At 38.6% G+C, this 18,220-nt stretch overlaps 1 protein-coding gene across 1 annotated transcript in view; it reads left to right on the forward strand.

Moving 5' to 3' along the window:
• Positions 1-17,711, forward strand: part of LOC103352161 (disintegrin and metalloproteinase domain-containing protein 32) — a 137,888-nt gene extending 120,177 nt beyond the window's left edge. Inside the window, exons 18-21 of the mRNA XM_089327039.1 lie at positions 7,437-7,536; positions 8,802-8,815; positions 8,933-9,078; positions 17,651-17,711. Coding sequence (XP_089183165.1) covers positions 7,437-7,536; positions 8,802-8,815; positions 8,933-9,078; positions 17,651-17,711 — 321 coding nt within the window. The remainder of the gene's footprint in view (positions 1-7,436; positions 7,537-8,801; positions 8,816-8,932; positions 9,079-17,650) is intronic.
• Positions 17,712-18,220: the final 509 nt, after the last annotated feature.

An 18,220-nucleotide genomic window follows, 5' to 3' on the forward strand; every position in this document is an offset into this window, starting at 1 on the left:
ACTTCCAATCCAGCTCCATGCTAATATCCTCTGAAAAACAGCCAAAGGAGGTACAAGTGCTTGGGTCCCTGCCACCCCAGGATGGAGTCCCAGGCTCCTGGCTTCTGCCTTGCCCAGCCCTGGCTTCTGAAGCCATTTGGGGAGTGAGCCAGCTTGTAGAAGATTCTTTCTGTCTCCCTCCCTCGCTCCCTCGCTCCTTCCCTCCCTCCCCCAACACTGGTTTGTTTTGTTTTGTTTTGTTTTGACAGTCGGAGTGGAAAGTGAGAGAGAGAGAGACAGAGAGAAAGGTCTTCCTTTTCCGTTGGTTCACCCTCCAGTGGCCACCGCGGCTGGTGCACTGTGGCGGGCGCACTGTGCTGATCTGAAGCCGGGAGCCGGATACTTATCCTGGTCTCCCATGGGGTGCAGGGCCCAAGGACTTGGGCCATCCTCCACTGCCCTCCCGGGCCACAGCAAAGAGCTGGACTGGAAGAGGAGCAACCAGGACAGAATCTGGCGCCCCGACCAGGACTAGAACCTGGGGTGCCGGCGCCGAAGGCAGAGGATTAGCCTATTGAGCCGCAGCACCACCAAACACTGTTTCAAATAAATATTTTTAAAATACTGTGTTGTGTGTATGTATATACACAATGGAATGGTCATCAGATATGAAATGTTGTCATTTCCAACAAAATAGATGCATCTGGAGGATATGGTATCAGTGAAATATGCCAGGCACAAAAAGACAATACCACATTTTTCAATCATGTATGAAAAGTTATGATTGATTCTCTAGATGATGTGATTATAAAAGTGATTATTAGAGGATAGAGATGTTTGAGAGAGTAGATATATAGAGGGGTTACATAATTGGTACAAAAATACAGTTATATAGGAGAAATAAGTTCTGGTGTTCCTCAGCATAGTGAGCTGATTGTATTTTGCAAATTATATTTTCCAAGTAACTGAAAGAGAATGCACTCACAATCTTCAAACACAAAGCAATAGTAAATTTTTAAGGAGATTAAAATGCAAATTGCTGATTTGATTATTACACATTATACATGTATAAATTATTATATTATATTCCATAAATAATATCTATCATTTTTAAAAAAAACATTGAGAAATATATTGGTACTAGTAACTATGCTCATTTACACCATTAAAAAGCTATCATAAATATGGGTTTAAAAGAATATATATATATGATGCCATTAAGAGAACAGATATTCATATTAAGAGATACCTGAAGGAAAATACAAGGACAGTGCACTGAAAAGCAATTTAATGAAATAATGGTTAAAAAAAAAAAAAAAAAACTTCCCAAGTCTTGAAAGACATGTGAACATCCCGATAGAGGAAGCTCTACAGCTCCCAGCTAGACTTAACCAAAAAACAAAAATATAAAAACAAAGTTGTTCAAGGCAAATTATAGTCAAATTGTCAAAAGTTATGCCCACCGAGAGAGTCATAGAGAAAATGCCAAGGAATATGTAAAGGAAAACCTATGAAACTAATAGCAGACTTCTCAGAAGAAATCCTTCAGGACAAAAAATGATGGGATGATATATTCAAATTCTTAACAGAAAAACCTTCTAAACAAAAACATTATACTCAGCCACACACACACACAAATCCCCTTAGGAATGAAAGAGAAATATCTTTCCCAGATAAAAACTAAGAATTCAATACCATCAGCCCAATCCTACAAAATCCTGAAGAGAGTTCTATATTAGAAAATAAAGGACAATAACAGCCTCCATGAATGCACACTATGCTAAAAAATATTATTAACAGAGCAGCTTCACAAAAGAGAATCATGACGAGCCGGCGCCGTGGCTCAATAGGCTAATCCTCCACCTTGCGGCGCCGGCACACCGGGTTCTAGTCCCGGTTGGGGTGCCGGATTCTGTCCCGGTTGCCCCTCTTCCAGGCCAGCTCTCTGCTATGGCCAGGGAGTGCAGTGGAGGATGGCCCAGGTGCTTGGGCCCTGCACCCCATGGGAGACCAGGAAAAGCACCTGGATCCTGGCTCCTGCCAGGATCAGCGCGGTGCGCCGGCTGCAGCGGCGGCCATTGGAGGGTGAACCAGCGGCAAAGGAAGACCTTTCTCTCTCTGTCTCTCTCTCTCACTGTCCACTCTGCCTGTCAAAAAAAAAAAAAAAAAAAGAGAGAATCATGACAGAAAGCTACCAAAACACAAACTTGAATAATGAAAGAGGCAGAATGAAACAGAATATACAAAACAATGAGCAAGCAGTCAGCAATGAGCCTATTTAGAAATCCAGTGCATTGACTCTAGCATTTCAGCACCAGGGGGTGACCTAAGTCTAGGCTAGAGGGGAGTCTCATGATGTCACTTGTACTTGTGCAGTGATGAGTTTGCTAAGGGATCCACAGAAAGCACCAGCAAACATTCAAGTCTGGAGGACCCATGGACTATGATTGTCACAGCATGATACTCCTAAACAGCCTGGCTGGTGCAACTTTTGGTGTAGGGAAGGAAGATTGATTGGGATGTGACAAAGGACCTTTGTGGTGTAGTGTAAATGTTCTGTTTTGATAACTGTAGGCTGCATAGTTGTATGAATTTGAAGAGTTTATTGAGTTGTGTATATTTGTTCATTTTGCCATGAAAAACTTTTAGTTCAACATAAAAATTAGGACATTGATTATTGAATTCTAATTATTATGTTTATTTTGCTGTGATCTGAGTAACCAATTAGGGAAGTATAATTAATATGTTGTAGACTTGAGCAAATAAGTTAAAATATGGGAACAATGTTTCTAACTGTTGGAGATGGATTTTAAGTATGGAAAGCCAAGACACTGTGGCAAAAAATGACCTAAATGAAAGATCTCTGTGAGTGAGATCCCAGCGAAAAGAACAGGCCATCAAAAAAAGAGATATCATTTCTCTAAAGAGAGGAGAGAACTTCACTTTGATTATGGCCTTGTCTAAATAAGGTTGGAGTTTGTAAATTCAAGAGGCTTCCATAGCCTTGGCAGCTCATGACAAGAGCCTCGGGTGATCACTGACATCGTAAATAAGAGCGTCAATTGTTAAATCAACAATAGGAGTCACTGTGCACTTACTCCCCATGTAGGATCTCTGTCCTTAATGTTTTGTACTATGTGAATTAACAGTAAAACTAGTATTTAAACAGTACTCTATATTTTGTGTGTCTGTGTGGGTGCAATCTGTTGCAGTCTTTATTTTGTATATACTAAGTTGATCTGTTTATAAATATAATTAAAAATCAATCTTAATGAAGAATAGGATGGGAGAGGGAGTAGGAGATGGGATGGTTTGCTGGTGGGAGGGTGGTTATTGGGGGGAAAAAACCGCTATAATCCAAAAGCTGTACTTTCGAAATTTATATTTATTAAATAAAGTTTTCTAAAAAAAAAAAAAAAGAATGGACACTGTGATATAATCTTGGAATTTAGCATAACCTATATTCATTTTTATATCTAATACATATAGACATAAATACATGTATGTTTATATATATGCATGCCTGTGTTGACAGAAATACATGTGTGCCCACATGAAAAGCATATCTTTTCAAAATTAATTTTTATTAAAGAATATCTAGAGTTAATGACACACAAGTAGTAATGAGCGTGTTTATTACCTACATCTTCATTTCTTTTTTTAAAAAAAACATTTTCTTATTTTTATTATTGTTTGGAAAGCAGAGAGAGGGAGAGAAAGAACTAGCTCAGCTACTGGTCTGCTGAGACTCCTGCAGCAACTTTCCAGGGTGAAGAGGATACAGTGTATGATGAAAGAAAAATGAAACATTTTCAAGTCATAGATTATAGATTATTTGAGATTATAGAAAAGATAGGGGCCAGCAGGATCCTTTCCGAGTTAGGAGAAGGAACACCTTTTGACTTGTCCCACAGTTTTTATTTCAGCAGAATCTGCCAGATGTTCATGTGGACATCAGGCCGAGTTACTGTATAGCTAAAAGCAGTGTTTTTGACATGTGGCTGGAATGGAGAACAGAACTGAAACTCTAACCTGGTCACTGTTATGAGGAGTCAGATGGGTTAAAAGATAGTCAAGGCATCCCAGTGGAATTTGGGGTGTAAAATATTTGCTTCAGTCCCCCAAAACGTTATCTTTAGCCTGAATCTCCAGATTTACTGTGAGAAAATAACAAGGGAACTCATCCTGAGCTCATGCCTTATTGTGAAAACAAGTTATCTATCCCACCCTTAGCTGGCCAGACTGAATGGAGAACTGTAAATGAGGTCTTTTGATGGTTTCTGTCTGGCCTGCTAATTGAATCCCAATCTGATTGTCAAGTTTTTTGTTTGTTTTTCCTTCAAAATTGTTCTTAAAGCCGATTGCCACTAGTCCCCTTTGGGTTTTCTTCTCTTGGAAGCCTCCCTCCACACCACTCCGGTTGGAGGTCCTTGATCCTAATAAATACGTTTAAATCTCTTTGCTGTCTGCTTGGAAATTCTTCTTCCATATGAGACAAAGAACCAAGGTAACAATAATTTCTCCGCCACCATTTTCCCAAACACTGTAATGTGGGTCGGAGGCATCCTGCACCAAAAGCCTCATCCTGCAACTTGATTTCGAAATTATGTTCTCCACTAAAAAGTCCAGGGGAACTTGCAGAAAATGCTGATTGAAGGACTGGGGCCATCTAGTTTCGCCAGAGTGAGGCAGTGTTCAAGGAATTTTTGAAATCAGGCACAGAGACACACCACGGGGCCTCATTTCTATGTGGAATCTAAAACAGCTAATCTCACAGAAGTTGAGAGTGTAATAGTGGTTAGAGGGAAAGGGGGTAGGGAGAAGTTGGTCAACAGATACTAAGTTAAATTTAGAAAGGAGGAGTAAGTTCTGGTGTTCTTTGGCACAGCAGGGTTATAGTTAATAATACCACTAAAATAGCTAGAGGATTTTGAATATATTTACAATAAAGTAATAATAAAAATATAGGATAATTTATATTGCGATTATCCTGAATTCATCATTAGCCATTGTACACATCAATTTAAATATCATATTGGGGGCCAGCACTGTGGCGTAGCAGGTTAAGCTGCAGCCTGCAGTGCTGGCATCCCATATGGGCACTGATTCATGTCCTAACTGCTCCACTTCAGATCCAGCTCCCTGGTGATGCACTTGGGAAAGCAGCAGAAGATGACCCAAGTTCTTGGGCCCCTGCTACCTATGTGGGAAACCTGGAGGAAGAAGCTCCTGTTTCCTTGCTTTAGGTTGGCCCAACCCTGGCCATTATGGCCATTTAGGAAGTGAACCAGCTGATGGAAGATATCTCTCTGTCTCTCCCTCTCTCTCTCTCTCTGTAACTCTGCATTTCAAATAAGTAAATAAATCTTTCTAAAAAATCACATTATACTTCATAAATATGTACAAATATTTGGTCAATCAAAAATTAATTAAAAATAATGTTGGGAATATCAAAAGGTGATAGAATCCAGCTTCAAAGGACATCCACTAACTACATCAGGAATTTTGGCATCAATATTAATAATGATATTAATGAGTTGTTGCTAATTGAACAAAGTACAACATTTTACTCTAATAAACAGTGAATAATGAATAAATTACAATATTGCATGATATCATAGCATATAAACCTTTTATGGCAATAATGGAATAAATCAATGAGGAAGAGGGAAATATATTCCTCACAGTATAATTAATATGGAAGGTGGAAGGAATTTTGGAGATAAATAATTATCAATGGATGCTAAAACTAGGATGTGAGTGTTTCTGCTTTTTTTAAGATAAGGAGAGAAGAGAGAGTTCCTATTATCTTGTGTACTCCACACATGCCCGCAGTGAAATCCAGGATCACAATCCTGGTCTTCAACATGGTGGCAGAAACCCATTGTCTTTGATCTGCATTAGCAGGAAGCTAGAATCAGGAAATTGATCTGGGAGTGAACCCAGCATTCCCATGTGGGACATGGGTGGATGCCTTAACTGCTAGATCCAATGCCCTCTTCTGGTTGAGTGTTTTTTGAGTGAGATCTTTACATAATCTCAAAATATCTCCCTAAAATAGTTTATTAATTAGAAATGGCAGCTGGTGCTTTACACTGGGAAATCTTGTAAGACAGCATCTTAACAAGGAATTCAAATTAAGGGAACAGTAACACTCTATTGGGACAAATTGACATCGTGTGTCTCCTGGTAAGTTTTCTGAAGTAATTCAAGGGTACAGTATCCATGATCTTACATTGAGATTAAGATCCAATTAAGACCCAGAAGTTGAGAGATGCTTAATATTATTTTGAGAGAGAGTATGCAGTAGTTGAGAGCAGAGCCTCTGAAACCAGATTCTATGGGTTTAAATTCTGGTTCCATCACCTACTAGCACTAGGACTTTTGGCAAGTTAAGTACATATGTCTTAGTTTCTTCACTTGTAAAGAGGGTATTATAATAGCTTCCACATCACAGGGCTATTGTTTGGGTTTAATGAGCAAATCAATATAAAGTGCTCACAACAGAGACTCAAAATAATTTCTGAAGTACAGAAACTGTGGGTTCCCATTGTTAAGCTGGATCTAAATAAATGATGTCCTTTTAAAATATGAAAAGCTTTTGTTTTCAGCATCACACAGAGAGGTTCTGAAGCTTTCTGGAATGCGAGCATTTCATATAAGAGTGCCTGGATTTGACTCCTGGCTCTGTTTCCATTCCAGTGTTCTGCTCGTGTGCATCCTGGGAGGCAGCAGGTAAAGGTCTCAAGTACGTGGGTTCCTACCACCTTCATGATGGACCCCGATTGAGTTCTTGGTTCCTGGTTTTAGCCTGGCTTAAATCCAGCTGTTGTGAGCATTTGGGGAATGAAACAGCAGATAAGAGCACTATCTCTATATCCATCTCCATCTCTAATTCTGAAACTTACTTTTCCCTCTCTCTTTCAAATACAGTAAATGCATACATAATTTTAAAAACAGAATTCAGTCTTGGATAAGTATGTTTAATATTTAACAGCTGATCTTGGGAAGGATGTAGTTCTCATCTGTAGGGGAAGAATACTTAAAGCTACCAACATAGACTCGCTGAACATGGAGACGAAGAGCTGTTGACAATTCGTTCTGGGAGCTGGTACAAACTATTTCCAGCACATCACAGGAAGGGTCATGGTTTCACTTAAATTTCATTAGTAGTAATTTTTGAAAATGCCCATTAAGTTTGTAAGTAGGCATTCTAAAGTTTAAGCTTTGTTAATGTAAATATTGTGAACCTCATTTTATGGGTTCTTATATTTTTTTTTAAAGTAGATTGTGGTATAAGAAACCAAGCATTTGATTTGTAGATTATCTTGTTAATATAAACTACAGAAACAAAGTTGTACTAGGTTAAGATACAGAAGCAAGCATGATGATTCATCTCATTTCGCTTTCTGTGAAAGAAACACTTAAGTTATTTAAATTCTTAAAAATGATCCTAGGTGTGTGATTCCCAGAGGAAATGCCATTGTTATGAGGGCTATCTACCTCCAGATTGTGAGCAGAGTGTCAGAGGTTTTCCAGTATTTCCTGGGAAAAAGGGTACGTATCTCTTTAGTCACTTAACGAAATTCTGAACTTGTTTATCTTTGCTAAAACACAGTTACATGTTGCCACTAAAAAGAAGTCTAATATAATCAAAAAGTAATCATACTTCTCAGGGAAAGAATCTTGTTCTTTTGTAATAATATAATTTTGTGCTTAAATTCTTTTAAATTTCTCTCTGCAGATATTATTGATACTCTCCTTTAGAATATTTTCAACTTCTCCTCTCCGTTTTATGATTGATCCTGAAGAAAAATTTACTCTGTGTCTAGTACTGTTACTGTGTTTCTGTTATAACAGTAGAAGATATGAACTGGGAAGATTACTCCTTTGAAAGAGTTTATAGTTTAAATGAGAAGAGTCTATGAATTACCAAAAGATGGGCTCTAGCATAGTGTTTTATTTACCGTGGTTTTAGCTTCTTTCATTCATTCTTTCATTGAGTTAGCAAAAATTTATCAAACTCTTAATATGCCAGTTGCTGATATGGGCACCAGGGATGTGCAGTTAGCAAGGGAAACTCATGGAGTTTAGTGAGCATGTAGTTCTCTACTCCTAGTACTAACAAGAAACAGAGTTAGGATCGAGAATCAGGTCTTCTGATTTTTATGCCTGTGCCCTTTCAGGAGCACTGCAGTGACTCCACCCATAAAAATAGAGCCCTAATGCCCAAAGCCAACAATATATTAAGGGAAAACTAGGATATACACAAATTCAGTGTAATCCTTTGATAATTCTTTTTAAAATTTGTAACAACAAATTTGGATGACCTTGCAATTAAACAGTCCTGTTTTATATGTCACTGTTTTCAATTCCTTATGTAATATAGTGAAATTTTGTGATAGCAGTTATATAATGTAGTATATTTGAAAGTTTCTGGGGCTTGATTTAACATTTTTTAATTTGTTTAAGGTATGCGAATTTTATGTATTTAATATAAACAGATTCAGGAACATAGTGATGCTACCTACCCTACCCTACCCTCCCTCCCGCTCATGCTCCCGCCCTTCTTCCTCCATCCCATTCTTATTTTTTACAAAGATTTCTTTTCAGTTAACTTTATACATATAAGATCAAGCATTATACTAAGTAAAGAGTTCAACAAATAGTATGAAGAGGGGGGAAAAAAAACACTTCCCCAGCAGTTGAGATAAGGGCTGTTAAAAATCATCAAGGTGTGGTAACTAATAGAATACCTAAAAGATAATCCATACAAGTGAAAATCAGTGTCCATGTTTTTAAATGAAAAGCTTTAGAGATAGTTTTAAGTATGATGGTAATAAATTTATTTTTCTATGCTCCTTGAATTATAATTAGGAACATTGTAATTTGTTACAGCTTTCAAATTGGGCACCCTTTTTAACTTTGTTAATTTGTTTTAGGTTTAAAGAAGAAGAAAGCTTCTAGGAAGGTGGAAGAACATTGGCTTCTAGGTTTCTATGTTGGCTTGTCTATTCTGATCGTAGCCACTGCAATAATTGTGGCATGGTTTAATTTGAAAAAGCGATCCACTGAGGAAGAGGAAACCTTAAGTAACATGTAAATTAATTTGTGTTCTAAGGTCGTCTTTAGTAGCATTTGAATCCTGTGATGTGTGAGGCAATATCAAGAACAGTAACATGGGTCTATCTGGTGCTATAGTGGGTTATGATCTGTGATTCTGGCTTCCCATATGGGCACTGGTTCCAGTTCTGGCTGCTTCACTTCTGATCCAGCTTCCTACTAAATGGCCTCGGAGAGTAGCAAAAGATAACTCAAATGCTTGGGCCCCTGCCACCCATGTGAGAGACCTGAATGAAGATCCTTGCTTCTGGCTTCGGCCTGTCCAGCCCTGGCTATTGCAGCCACCTGAGACGTGAACCAGCAGATGGAAAAATCTCTTTCTGGGGGCCAGCGTTGTTGCATAGTAGTTTAGTCCTCTGCCTGCAGTGCCAGTGTTCCATATGCAGACTTGTTTGAGTCTCGGCTGCTCCTCTTCTGATCCAGCTCTCTGCTAATGACCTGGGAAAGCAGTAGAAGATGGCCCAACTCCTTGGACCCCTATACCCATGCAGGAGACACAGAAGAAGCTCCCGACTCCTAGCTTCAGTTCGGTCAAGCTCCAGTCATTGTGGCCATTTAGGGAATGAACCAAGCAGATGGAAGACTTCTCTCTCTCTGTCTCTCCCTCTCTCTGTCTGTAACTCTAAATCTTAAAAAAAAAAAAAATACTGTATCTCTCTCTGTCTTTGTAACTCTGTCTTTCAAATAGACAAATAAATTTAAAAATGGACAACATATTTTACTGAGATTTTGAGTACTATCAATATTTACTCTAATTTTGTGAAATAGTTGTGAATATCCCCATTGTTTAAAAGATTTTTTATTTATTTATTTGACAGGTAGAGTTACAGACAAGACAGAGAGACAGAGAGACAGACAGAGAGACAGAGAGAAAGGTCTTCCTTCTGTTGATTCACCCCCCAAATGGCCGGTATGGCCAGCGCTGTGCCAATCCAAAGCCATGAGCCAGGTGCTTTTCCTGGTCTCCCATGCGGGTGCAGGGCCCAAGGACTTGGGCCATCCTCCACTGCACTCCTGGGCCACAGCAGAGAGCTGGACTGGAAGAGGGGTAACTGAGACAGAATCTGGTGCCCCGACCAGGAATAGAACCTGGAGTACCGGCGCCACAGGCAGAGGATTAGCCTAGTGAGCTGCGGCGCAGCTGTATGCTTTGTTTTTATATGGTTTTTCTCTTTTTTCCACATTTTAGTTCACTATACCTTTGCTCTGTTTTATTTTTTTCATTTATTTTTTATGTAGTAAATATAAATTTTCAAAGTACAGTTAATGGGTTACAATGGCTTCCCCCCCGATAATTTCCCTCCCACTCGCACCCCTCCCATCTCCCGCTCCCTCTCCCATTCCATTCACATCAAGATTCATTTTCAATTCTCTTTATATACAGAAGATCAAGTCAGTATATATTAAGTAAAGATTTCATCAGTTTGCACCCACACAGAAACACAAAGTGTAAAACACTGTTTCAGTACTAGTTATAGCATTAATTCACATTGGACAACACACTAAGGACAGATCCCACATGAGAAGTAAGTACACAGTGACTCCTGTTGTTGACTTAACAATTTGACACTCTTGTTTATGGTGTCAGTAATCTCCCTAGGCTCTTGTCATAAGTTGCCAAGGCTATGGAAGCCTTTTGAGTTCACCGACTTCAATCTTATTCCGACAGGGTCATAATCAAAGTGGAAGTTCTCTCCTCCCTTCAGAGAAAGCTACTTCCTTCTTTGATGGCCCCGTTCTTTCCACTGGATCTCACTCGCAGAGATCTTCCATTTTGGTCTTCCTTTTTTTTTTTTCCAGGGTGTCTTGCTTTCAAATGCCTAAAATACTCTCATGGGCACTTCAGCCATATCCAAATGCCTTAAGGGCTGATTCTGAGGCCAGAGAGCTGTTTAGGACATCTGCCATTCTATGTGTCTACTGTGTATCCCGCTTCCCATGATGGATATTTCTCTCCCTTTTTGATTCTATCAGCTAGTATTAGCAGACACTAGACTTGTTTGTGTGATATCTTTGACTCTTCGACCTATCAGTGTGATCAGTTGTGAACTGAAATTGATCACTTGGAATAGTGAGATGGCATTGGTACATGCCACCTTGATGGGATTGTATTGGGATCCCCTGGCACGATTCTAACTCCACCATTTGGGGCAAGTCCGATTGAGCATTTCCCAAATTGTAAATCTCCTCCCTCTCTTATTCCCACTCTTACATTTAACACGGATCACTTTTCAGTTAAAATTTAAACACCTAAGAATAATTGTGTGTTAATGACAGAGTTCAACCAATAGTACTAGAACAAAACAAAGAAAATACTAAAATGGGTAAAGTATTACATTGTACATCAACAGTCAGGACAAGAGCTGATCAAGTCACTGTTTCTCATAGTGTCCACTTCACTTCAACAAGTTTCCCCTTTGGTGCTCAGTTAGTTGTCACTGATCAGGGAGAACATACGATATTTGTCCCTTTGGGACTGGCTTAATTCACTCATCATGATGTTTTCCAGATTCCTCCATTTTGTTGCAAATGACCAAATTTCATTGTTTTTGGCTGCTGTATAGTATTCTATAGAGTACATGTCCCATAATTTCTTTATGCCCATCTGTTGATGGGCATTTGGTTTGGTTCCAGGTCTTAGCTATTGTGAATTGAGCTGCAATAAACATTAAGGTGCAGACAGCTTTTTTGTTTGCCAATTTCATTTCCTTTGGGTAAATTCTAAGGAGTGGGATGGCTGGGTTGAATGATAGGGTTATATTCAGGTTTCTGAGGAATCTCCAGACTGACTTCCATAGTGGCTTAACCAGTTTGCAATCCCACCAACAGTGGGTTAGTGTCCCCTTTTCCCCACGTCCTCTCTAGCATCTGTTGTTGGTAGATTTCTGAATGCGAGCCATTCTAACCTGGGTGAGGTGAAACCTCATTGTGGTTTTGATTTGCATTTCCCTGATTGCTAGTGATCTTGAACATTTTTTCATGTGTCGGTTGGCCATTTGTATGTCCTCTTTTGAAAAATGTCTATTGAGGTCCTTGGCCCATCTCTTAAGTGGGTTGTTTGTTTTCATCTTGTGGAGTTTCTTGATTTCTTTGTAGATTCTGGTTATTAACACTTTATCTTTTGCATAGTTTGCAAATATTTTTTCGCATTCTGTTGGTTGCCTCTTCACTTTCCTGACTGTTTCTTTTGCAGTACAGAAACTTCTCAATTTGATGCAATCCCAGTTATTAATTTTGGCTTTGACTGCCTGTGCTTCTGGGGTCTTTTCCAAGAAGTCTTTGCCAGTACCTATATCTTGCAGACTTTCTCCAATGCTCTCTAATAATTTGATGGTGTCAGGTCGTGGATTTAAGTCTTTAATCCGTGTTGAGTGAATTTTTGTGTAAGGTGAAAGGTAGGGATCTTGCTTCATGCTTCTGCACGTGGAAATCCAGTTTTCCCAGCACCATTTATTGAATAGACTGTCCTTACTCCTGGGGTTGGTTTTGGATCCTTGATCAAACATAAGTTGGCTTGATTGATTTCTGGTTTGGATTGATTTCTGGTGTTTCTATTCTGTTCCATTGGTCTGTCCATCTGTTTCTGTACCAGTACCATGCTGTTTTGATTACAACTGCCCTGTAGTATGTCCTGAAATCTGGTATTGTGATGCCTCTGGCTTTGTTTTAATTCTCACTTTCTGAGTTCATTGCTTTGTTTTTAAATTTTGATCTTATTTGTTTTCTAATAAATTTTAAAGCTGAAACTTCCCTCTTTTTTTTTTTTTTTTTTGACAGGCAGAGTTAGAGAGAGAGACAGAAAGAAAGGTCTTCCTTTTCCATTGGTTCACCCCCCAAATGGCTGCTATGGCCAGCGCGCTGCAGCCAGCGCGCTGTGCCAGTCCAAAGCCAGGAGCCAGGTGCTTCCTCCTGGTCTTCCATGCAGGTGCAGGGCCCAAGCACTTGGGCCATCCTCCACTGCCCTCCCGGGCCACAACAGAGAGCTGGCCTGGAAGAGGGGCAACCAGGACAGAATCGGGTGCCCCGACTGGCACTAGAACCCAGTGTGCTGGCGCCTTAGGCGGAGGATTAGCCTACTGAGCTGCGGCGCTGGCCACTGAAACTTCCCTCTTATATATCATTTTTTCTACAGTCTCCAGTTTTAAAATATAATTCACATTTAGTTAAAAAGTTAGAACCTTCTAGTGTGGGTGTTTGGCATAGCAGTTAAGTTAAACTGCCCCTTAGACTGTCATCATCCTTTATCAGAGTGTCTGTGTTTAAGTCATGGTACCCTTTCCCATTTCAGCTTCCTGCTGGTGGGTGTGCTAAGAGGCAGCAGGTAATAGCTAAGTGATAGAGTTCCCTAGTCCATCTAAGAGACCTAGACTGAATTATGAGTTCCTGGGTACTTTTAGAGATTTATTTATTGTTTATATGAAAGAGGGACGGAGGGAGGGAGAGAAAGAGAGAAAGAGAGAGAGGATCTTCCATCCATTGGTTCACTTCCCAGATGACCACAATGGCTAGGGCTGAACCAGGAACTTCTTCCAGATGTCACACATAGATAACAGGGCCCCAACCACTTGGACCATTTGCTGCTGCTTTTCTCAGGCTGTTAGCAGAGAGCTGGATTGGAGATGGAGCAGGCTTAACACAGACCTGCACCCACATGGGATACTGGCATAACAGGTGGTATCTTTACCTGCAACACCATGACATTGGCCCCTGGGCTCCTGACTTTAAACAGACAGCCCCAGGTGTTGTAGATATTTGAGGAGTGAACCAGTGAATGAAAGATGGACATCCATCTCTCTGCCTTTCATATAAATTAAAAATAAGGAAAAAAAACTTTCAGAATGTTTCTCATTTAAATCATGAATAAAATGTGTTCTGTAGTGCCTAATTCTCAACATTTCTCTGCTTTTAGTTGCTGTGTTATAAAATAGTCCTCTTATAGTAATGGAGCACGTGTGCTTGTACACCTGATATATGATGACAGGCACTTAAACTGAAATCCTCCCTCCCCCACCATTTATCATGTCTTGATTTTTTCATTTCTTTTCTGTTATTTTTTTAGGATTTATTTATTTACTTGAAAATCAGAGTTACAGAGAGAGGTAGAGGGAAGAGAGAGAAAGATCTAGATCTACCATCCATTGGTTCACTTGCCAAATGATTGAATGGCCTGGCTCTGGCCTGTGCAAAGAGCCAGGAGCTTCATCTGGGTCTCCCACTCAGTGGCAGGGGCCCAAACACTTGGGACATCTTCTGCTGCTTTTCCTAGGCTATTAGCAACAGCGAGCTGAATGGGAAATGGGGCCGCCAGGACAAAAAAAATGGCACCCCATAGGGGATGTGGGTGTCACAAACAGTGGCTCTATCTGCAAAGCCACAGTGCTGACCCCATGTTCTCTTTCTTTTTTTGAAGCATCTTGGACATTTTTATATTGACTTTTATTGTTTAATGACCTCCTTAAGTTTGGAAGGCTGCCTTTTTATTTTCTTGATTGATTGTTTTCTGTGGAAGAAATTTAGTTTGGTGTACTTCCACTTATTTTTACTTTTGATGTCTAAGGCTTTCTTTACAAAAGGAAAATCATTGTGAATTTCAGTCAAGGGCCTTTATGCTATGTTTGCTTCCAGGAGTCTCTTGTTTTCATGGCTTTTATTTAATTCTTTATTCATTTTGACTTAATATTTATGTATGGTGTCGCTCCCCGTCTTCCTGGAGGAACGACACAGGACCCTGCGTTGTTCTTTCGTCTGCTCGGCCCTCCCCGGGTTTGCTGCTGGTTCTTCCCGGGTTGGCTACCGTCCCTTCCACCTCCGTGGAAGGGCGGTTCCCCCTGCCACTTTCCCCACTTCCGCGGGGGAGCGGGACACCGCCGGCCGGCTCTCTCGGGGGCTGCACAGGTGTTCCTTCAGATAGATGTTCCTGGTGCATGTTGTCTCTCTCCTCCTTTATAGTCCTCTTCCACCAATCCCAACTCTGCTACCCACACACCGAGTACGCTGCTCTCCTCCAATCAGGAGCAGTTCCTACAGTTTATTGGTTGAACTGGAGGCAGCTGTGTAGAAGCTGTTTCCTCCTCTCCCAGCGCCATATTGTGGGAGAGCAGATGCATAGAATAAGTCTTAATTCCAGTAACTTAGTCTAGTCCGAGTTGCTCCCAGTTGCTCCCCACAGTATGGTATAAGAGAAAGGTCCAATCTCATTCTTTTGTCCATGGTTACCCAGTTTTTCCAACCTCATTTATTGAAGGAAAGCTATTTCTCCATTGTATATATATATCTAGGTGCCTTTGTCTAAGGTAAGTTGACCATATATCTGGCTGCTCTGTTCTGTTCCATTGGTCTGTACATTATTTATGATAGTTCTATATATTTTGAAATATAACTTTGAAATCAGGGAGTGAGATTCTTTTTTTCTTTTGTTCTTTTTCTCCCAGATTATATTACTGTTTCAGAGTCCTTTATGGCAGCATACAAATTTTAGTATTGATTTTTATTTCTTTTTTATTAGACGCGTCACTGAGTCATCACCTGATACCTCCCAGGGTGCACATTAGCAGGAGCCTAGAGTGGGGAACAGAGATGGGACTTGAAGCAACCCCAAGCATCAGTTTAACTGCTATACCAAAAGCTCAACCCAGTCAGACATTTTTTGTCATTCATTCTGTTAATGTGATACATCAAGTTGAATAATTTCTACTCTTTTTTTATGTTTGCTATGAGACTTTAGTGAATACATGCAAGTTTATGTTTCATTTTTTAAAAAAATTAATATAAAGAGAACAGATTTCAAGAATTTAATAGAAATAAACATTCTCATGGGCTTTTTCAATTGGTAAAGTCAACAACAGGAGTCACTGTGCACTTACTCCTCATGTAGGATCTCGGTCCTTAACGTGCTGTACACTGAGGCTTAATGCTATAACGAGTACTCAAACAGTATATTTCACTTTGTGTTTCTATGGGGGTGCAAACGACTGAAATCTTTACTTAATGTACACTAAACTGATCTTCTGTAAAAAAAAAAAAAAAAAGAAAAGAAAAAAAAAAAAGAAAGAAATTTTCAATTCCCAACTTGACTCTCACTGGGATTAAACATGACAATAGGTCTGATCTGATTTCATCATCATTTTAAAAAAATCATCTATTATTTTTCACTTTATGTTTCTGTGTGGGAGCAAACTGTTGAAATACTTACTTAAGGTATACTAAGCTGATCTTCTGTATATTAAGATAATCGAAAATGAATCTTGATGTGAATGGAAGGGGAGAGGGAGTGGGAAAGGGGAGGGTTGTTGGTGGGAGGGACGGTATGGGGGGGGAAGCCATTGTAACCCATGAGTCGTACTTTGGAAATTTATATTCATTAAATAAAAGATAAAAAAAAAAAGGGAAAAAAAATAAAATAAAATATTTGTTTAAAGCTAAAAAAAAAAAAAAAAAGAAATAAACATTCTCGCCTTCCTTCCTCCTTCCCTCCCTCCCTCCCTCTCTCAAGTTCCCCTACTTCTTTTCTTTCTTCCTTAAATTTTGACAATAACATTTTTTGTTTCATTTATACAGTTTTAAAAGCATAATTATACTTTCCACCATACCCTCCCTCTCGCTTTCCTATTCTCCCTCCTCCTTTTATTATTTTTTTTAATTTTTAAAATGGCATACTTTGTCAGTTTTCTTCATAATCGCGTGCTTAACCCTCCACTAAATGATGAATTCAACAAATAGTAAATAGAAAAATCACTGTTCCTCAAGAGGATAGATGAAGGCTATAAACAATATCAAATCTCAAAATGTCAATTTCATTCAATTATGTTACATTTTTGTAGTCTATGTTAGTTACCACATATTAGGAGAAACATATTTGTCTTTTGGGGGCTATTTCAATAATCATAATGGTATCCAGTTGCATCCATTTTGTTGTGAAAGACAAGATTCCATTCTTTTTTACAGCTGAATCATATTCCATTATATATGGAATTATATATATATATATATATATATGGAATTATATATATATATATATTATATATATATTATATATATATATATATTATATATATATTATATATATATTTATATATATATATATATATATATATATAATATATATATATAAATATATATAAATATATATATAAATATATATAAATATATATATAAATATAAATATATAAAAATATATATAAATATATATAATTATATATATAAATATATATATATAATATATATATATAATATATATTATATATATATAATTATATATAATATAATATAATATATATATAATATAATATATAATATATATTATTATATATAATTCCATATATAATGGAATATTAATATATATAATATATGAATATATATGTCATCCTTTGGAATTCTAACATTTGCTATTGTTGATGGTGTGCCTGCTGTCAGTCAGATAATTCATTTTTACCTTTATATTTAAGCTGCATTTTTCTCTAAAGTAGGAAGATCCTCAGCCATATCTCTTCAGTTATTGACTCTTCCTCATTCTGTATCTCTAAAATCTTCTTGACTTCCTGTATTATAGGGTCTCCATGCTGGCCTCCCTGGTGCTGCTGCTGGTGGGTGTTCTCTTTTTCCAGACTTGATATAAAGTCGGTGAGGACTGTGGAACGTCTGGTAGTGATGGCTGCCAGTCTGTGGCCATGGTGGGGGTTGTGGAGCTTGCTGCCTGCTTTTCTCAGTGAGGAGGAGCTACTTGGGCAAGCAGCCTGAGTTGGAGCTGTGGAGTGCTTTGTTCCTCTATGCTGGATTTCCGAGTTTCTGTTCTGATCAGAGTTCCTGATTGAAGTTTCCCTCAAGCTTCTGGAAATGTGGTCCTTCCTTTTTTTTTTTTTTTTTTCCTGGTTCTTCTGTCTCAGCCATTCTGAATATTGTATCTCTGAATTTCTCCATGTTCCTTTATTTGTCTTTTGTATTTCATTTTTGTGTCTATTTAGTGTTCTGGTGATTTCCTTAAACAATTTAACATGAGAAAGTCAGAAAGTCTTTTTTCAGGGCCTCTGTTTCTTATCTGTTTGGACTCTGTTGTTTTTTTTTTTCTTTTTGACATCTATAGAAACATAAACATTCTTCTGATAAGTCTTTCTGTTTTTCT

The sequence above is a fragment of the Oryctolagus cuniculus genome, chromosome 2 (assembly GCF_051225735.1).
Source record: "Oryctolagus cuniculus isolate XC-2025 breed Fujian yellow rabbit chromosome 2, ASM5122573v1, whole genome shotgun sequence".
Taxonomy (NCBI): Eukaryota; Metazoa; Chordata; class Mammalia; order Lagomorpha; family Leporidae; genus Oryctolagus; species Oryctolagus cuniculus.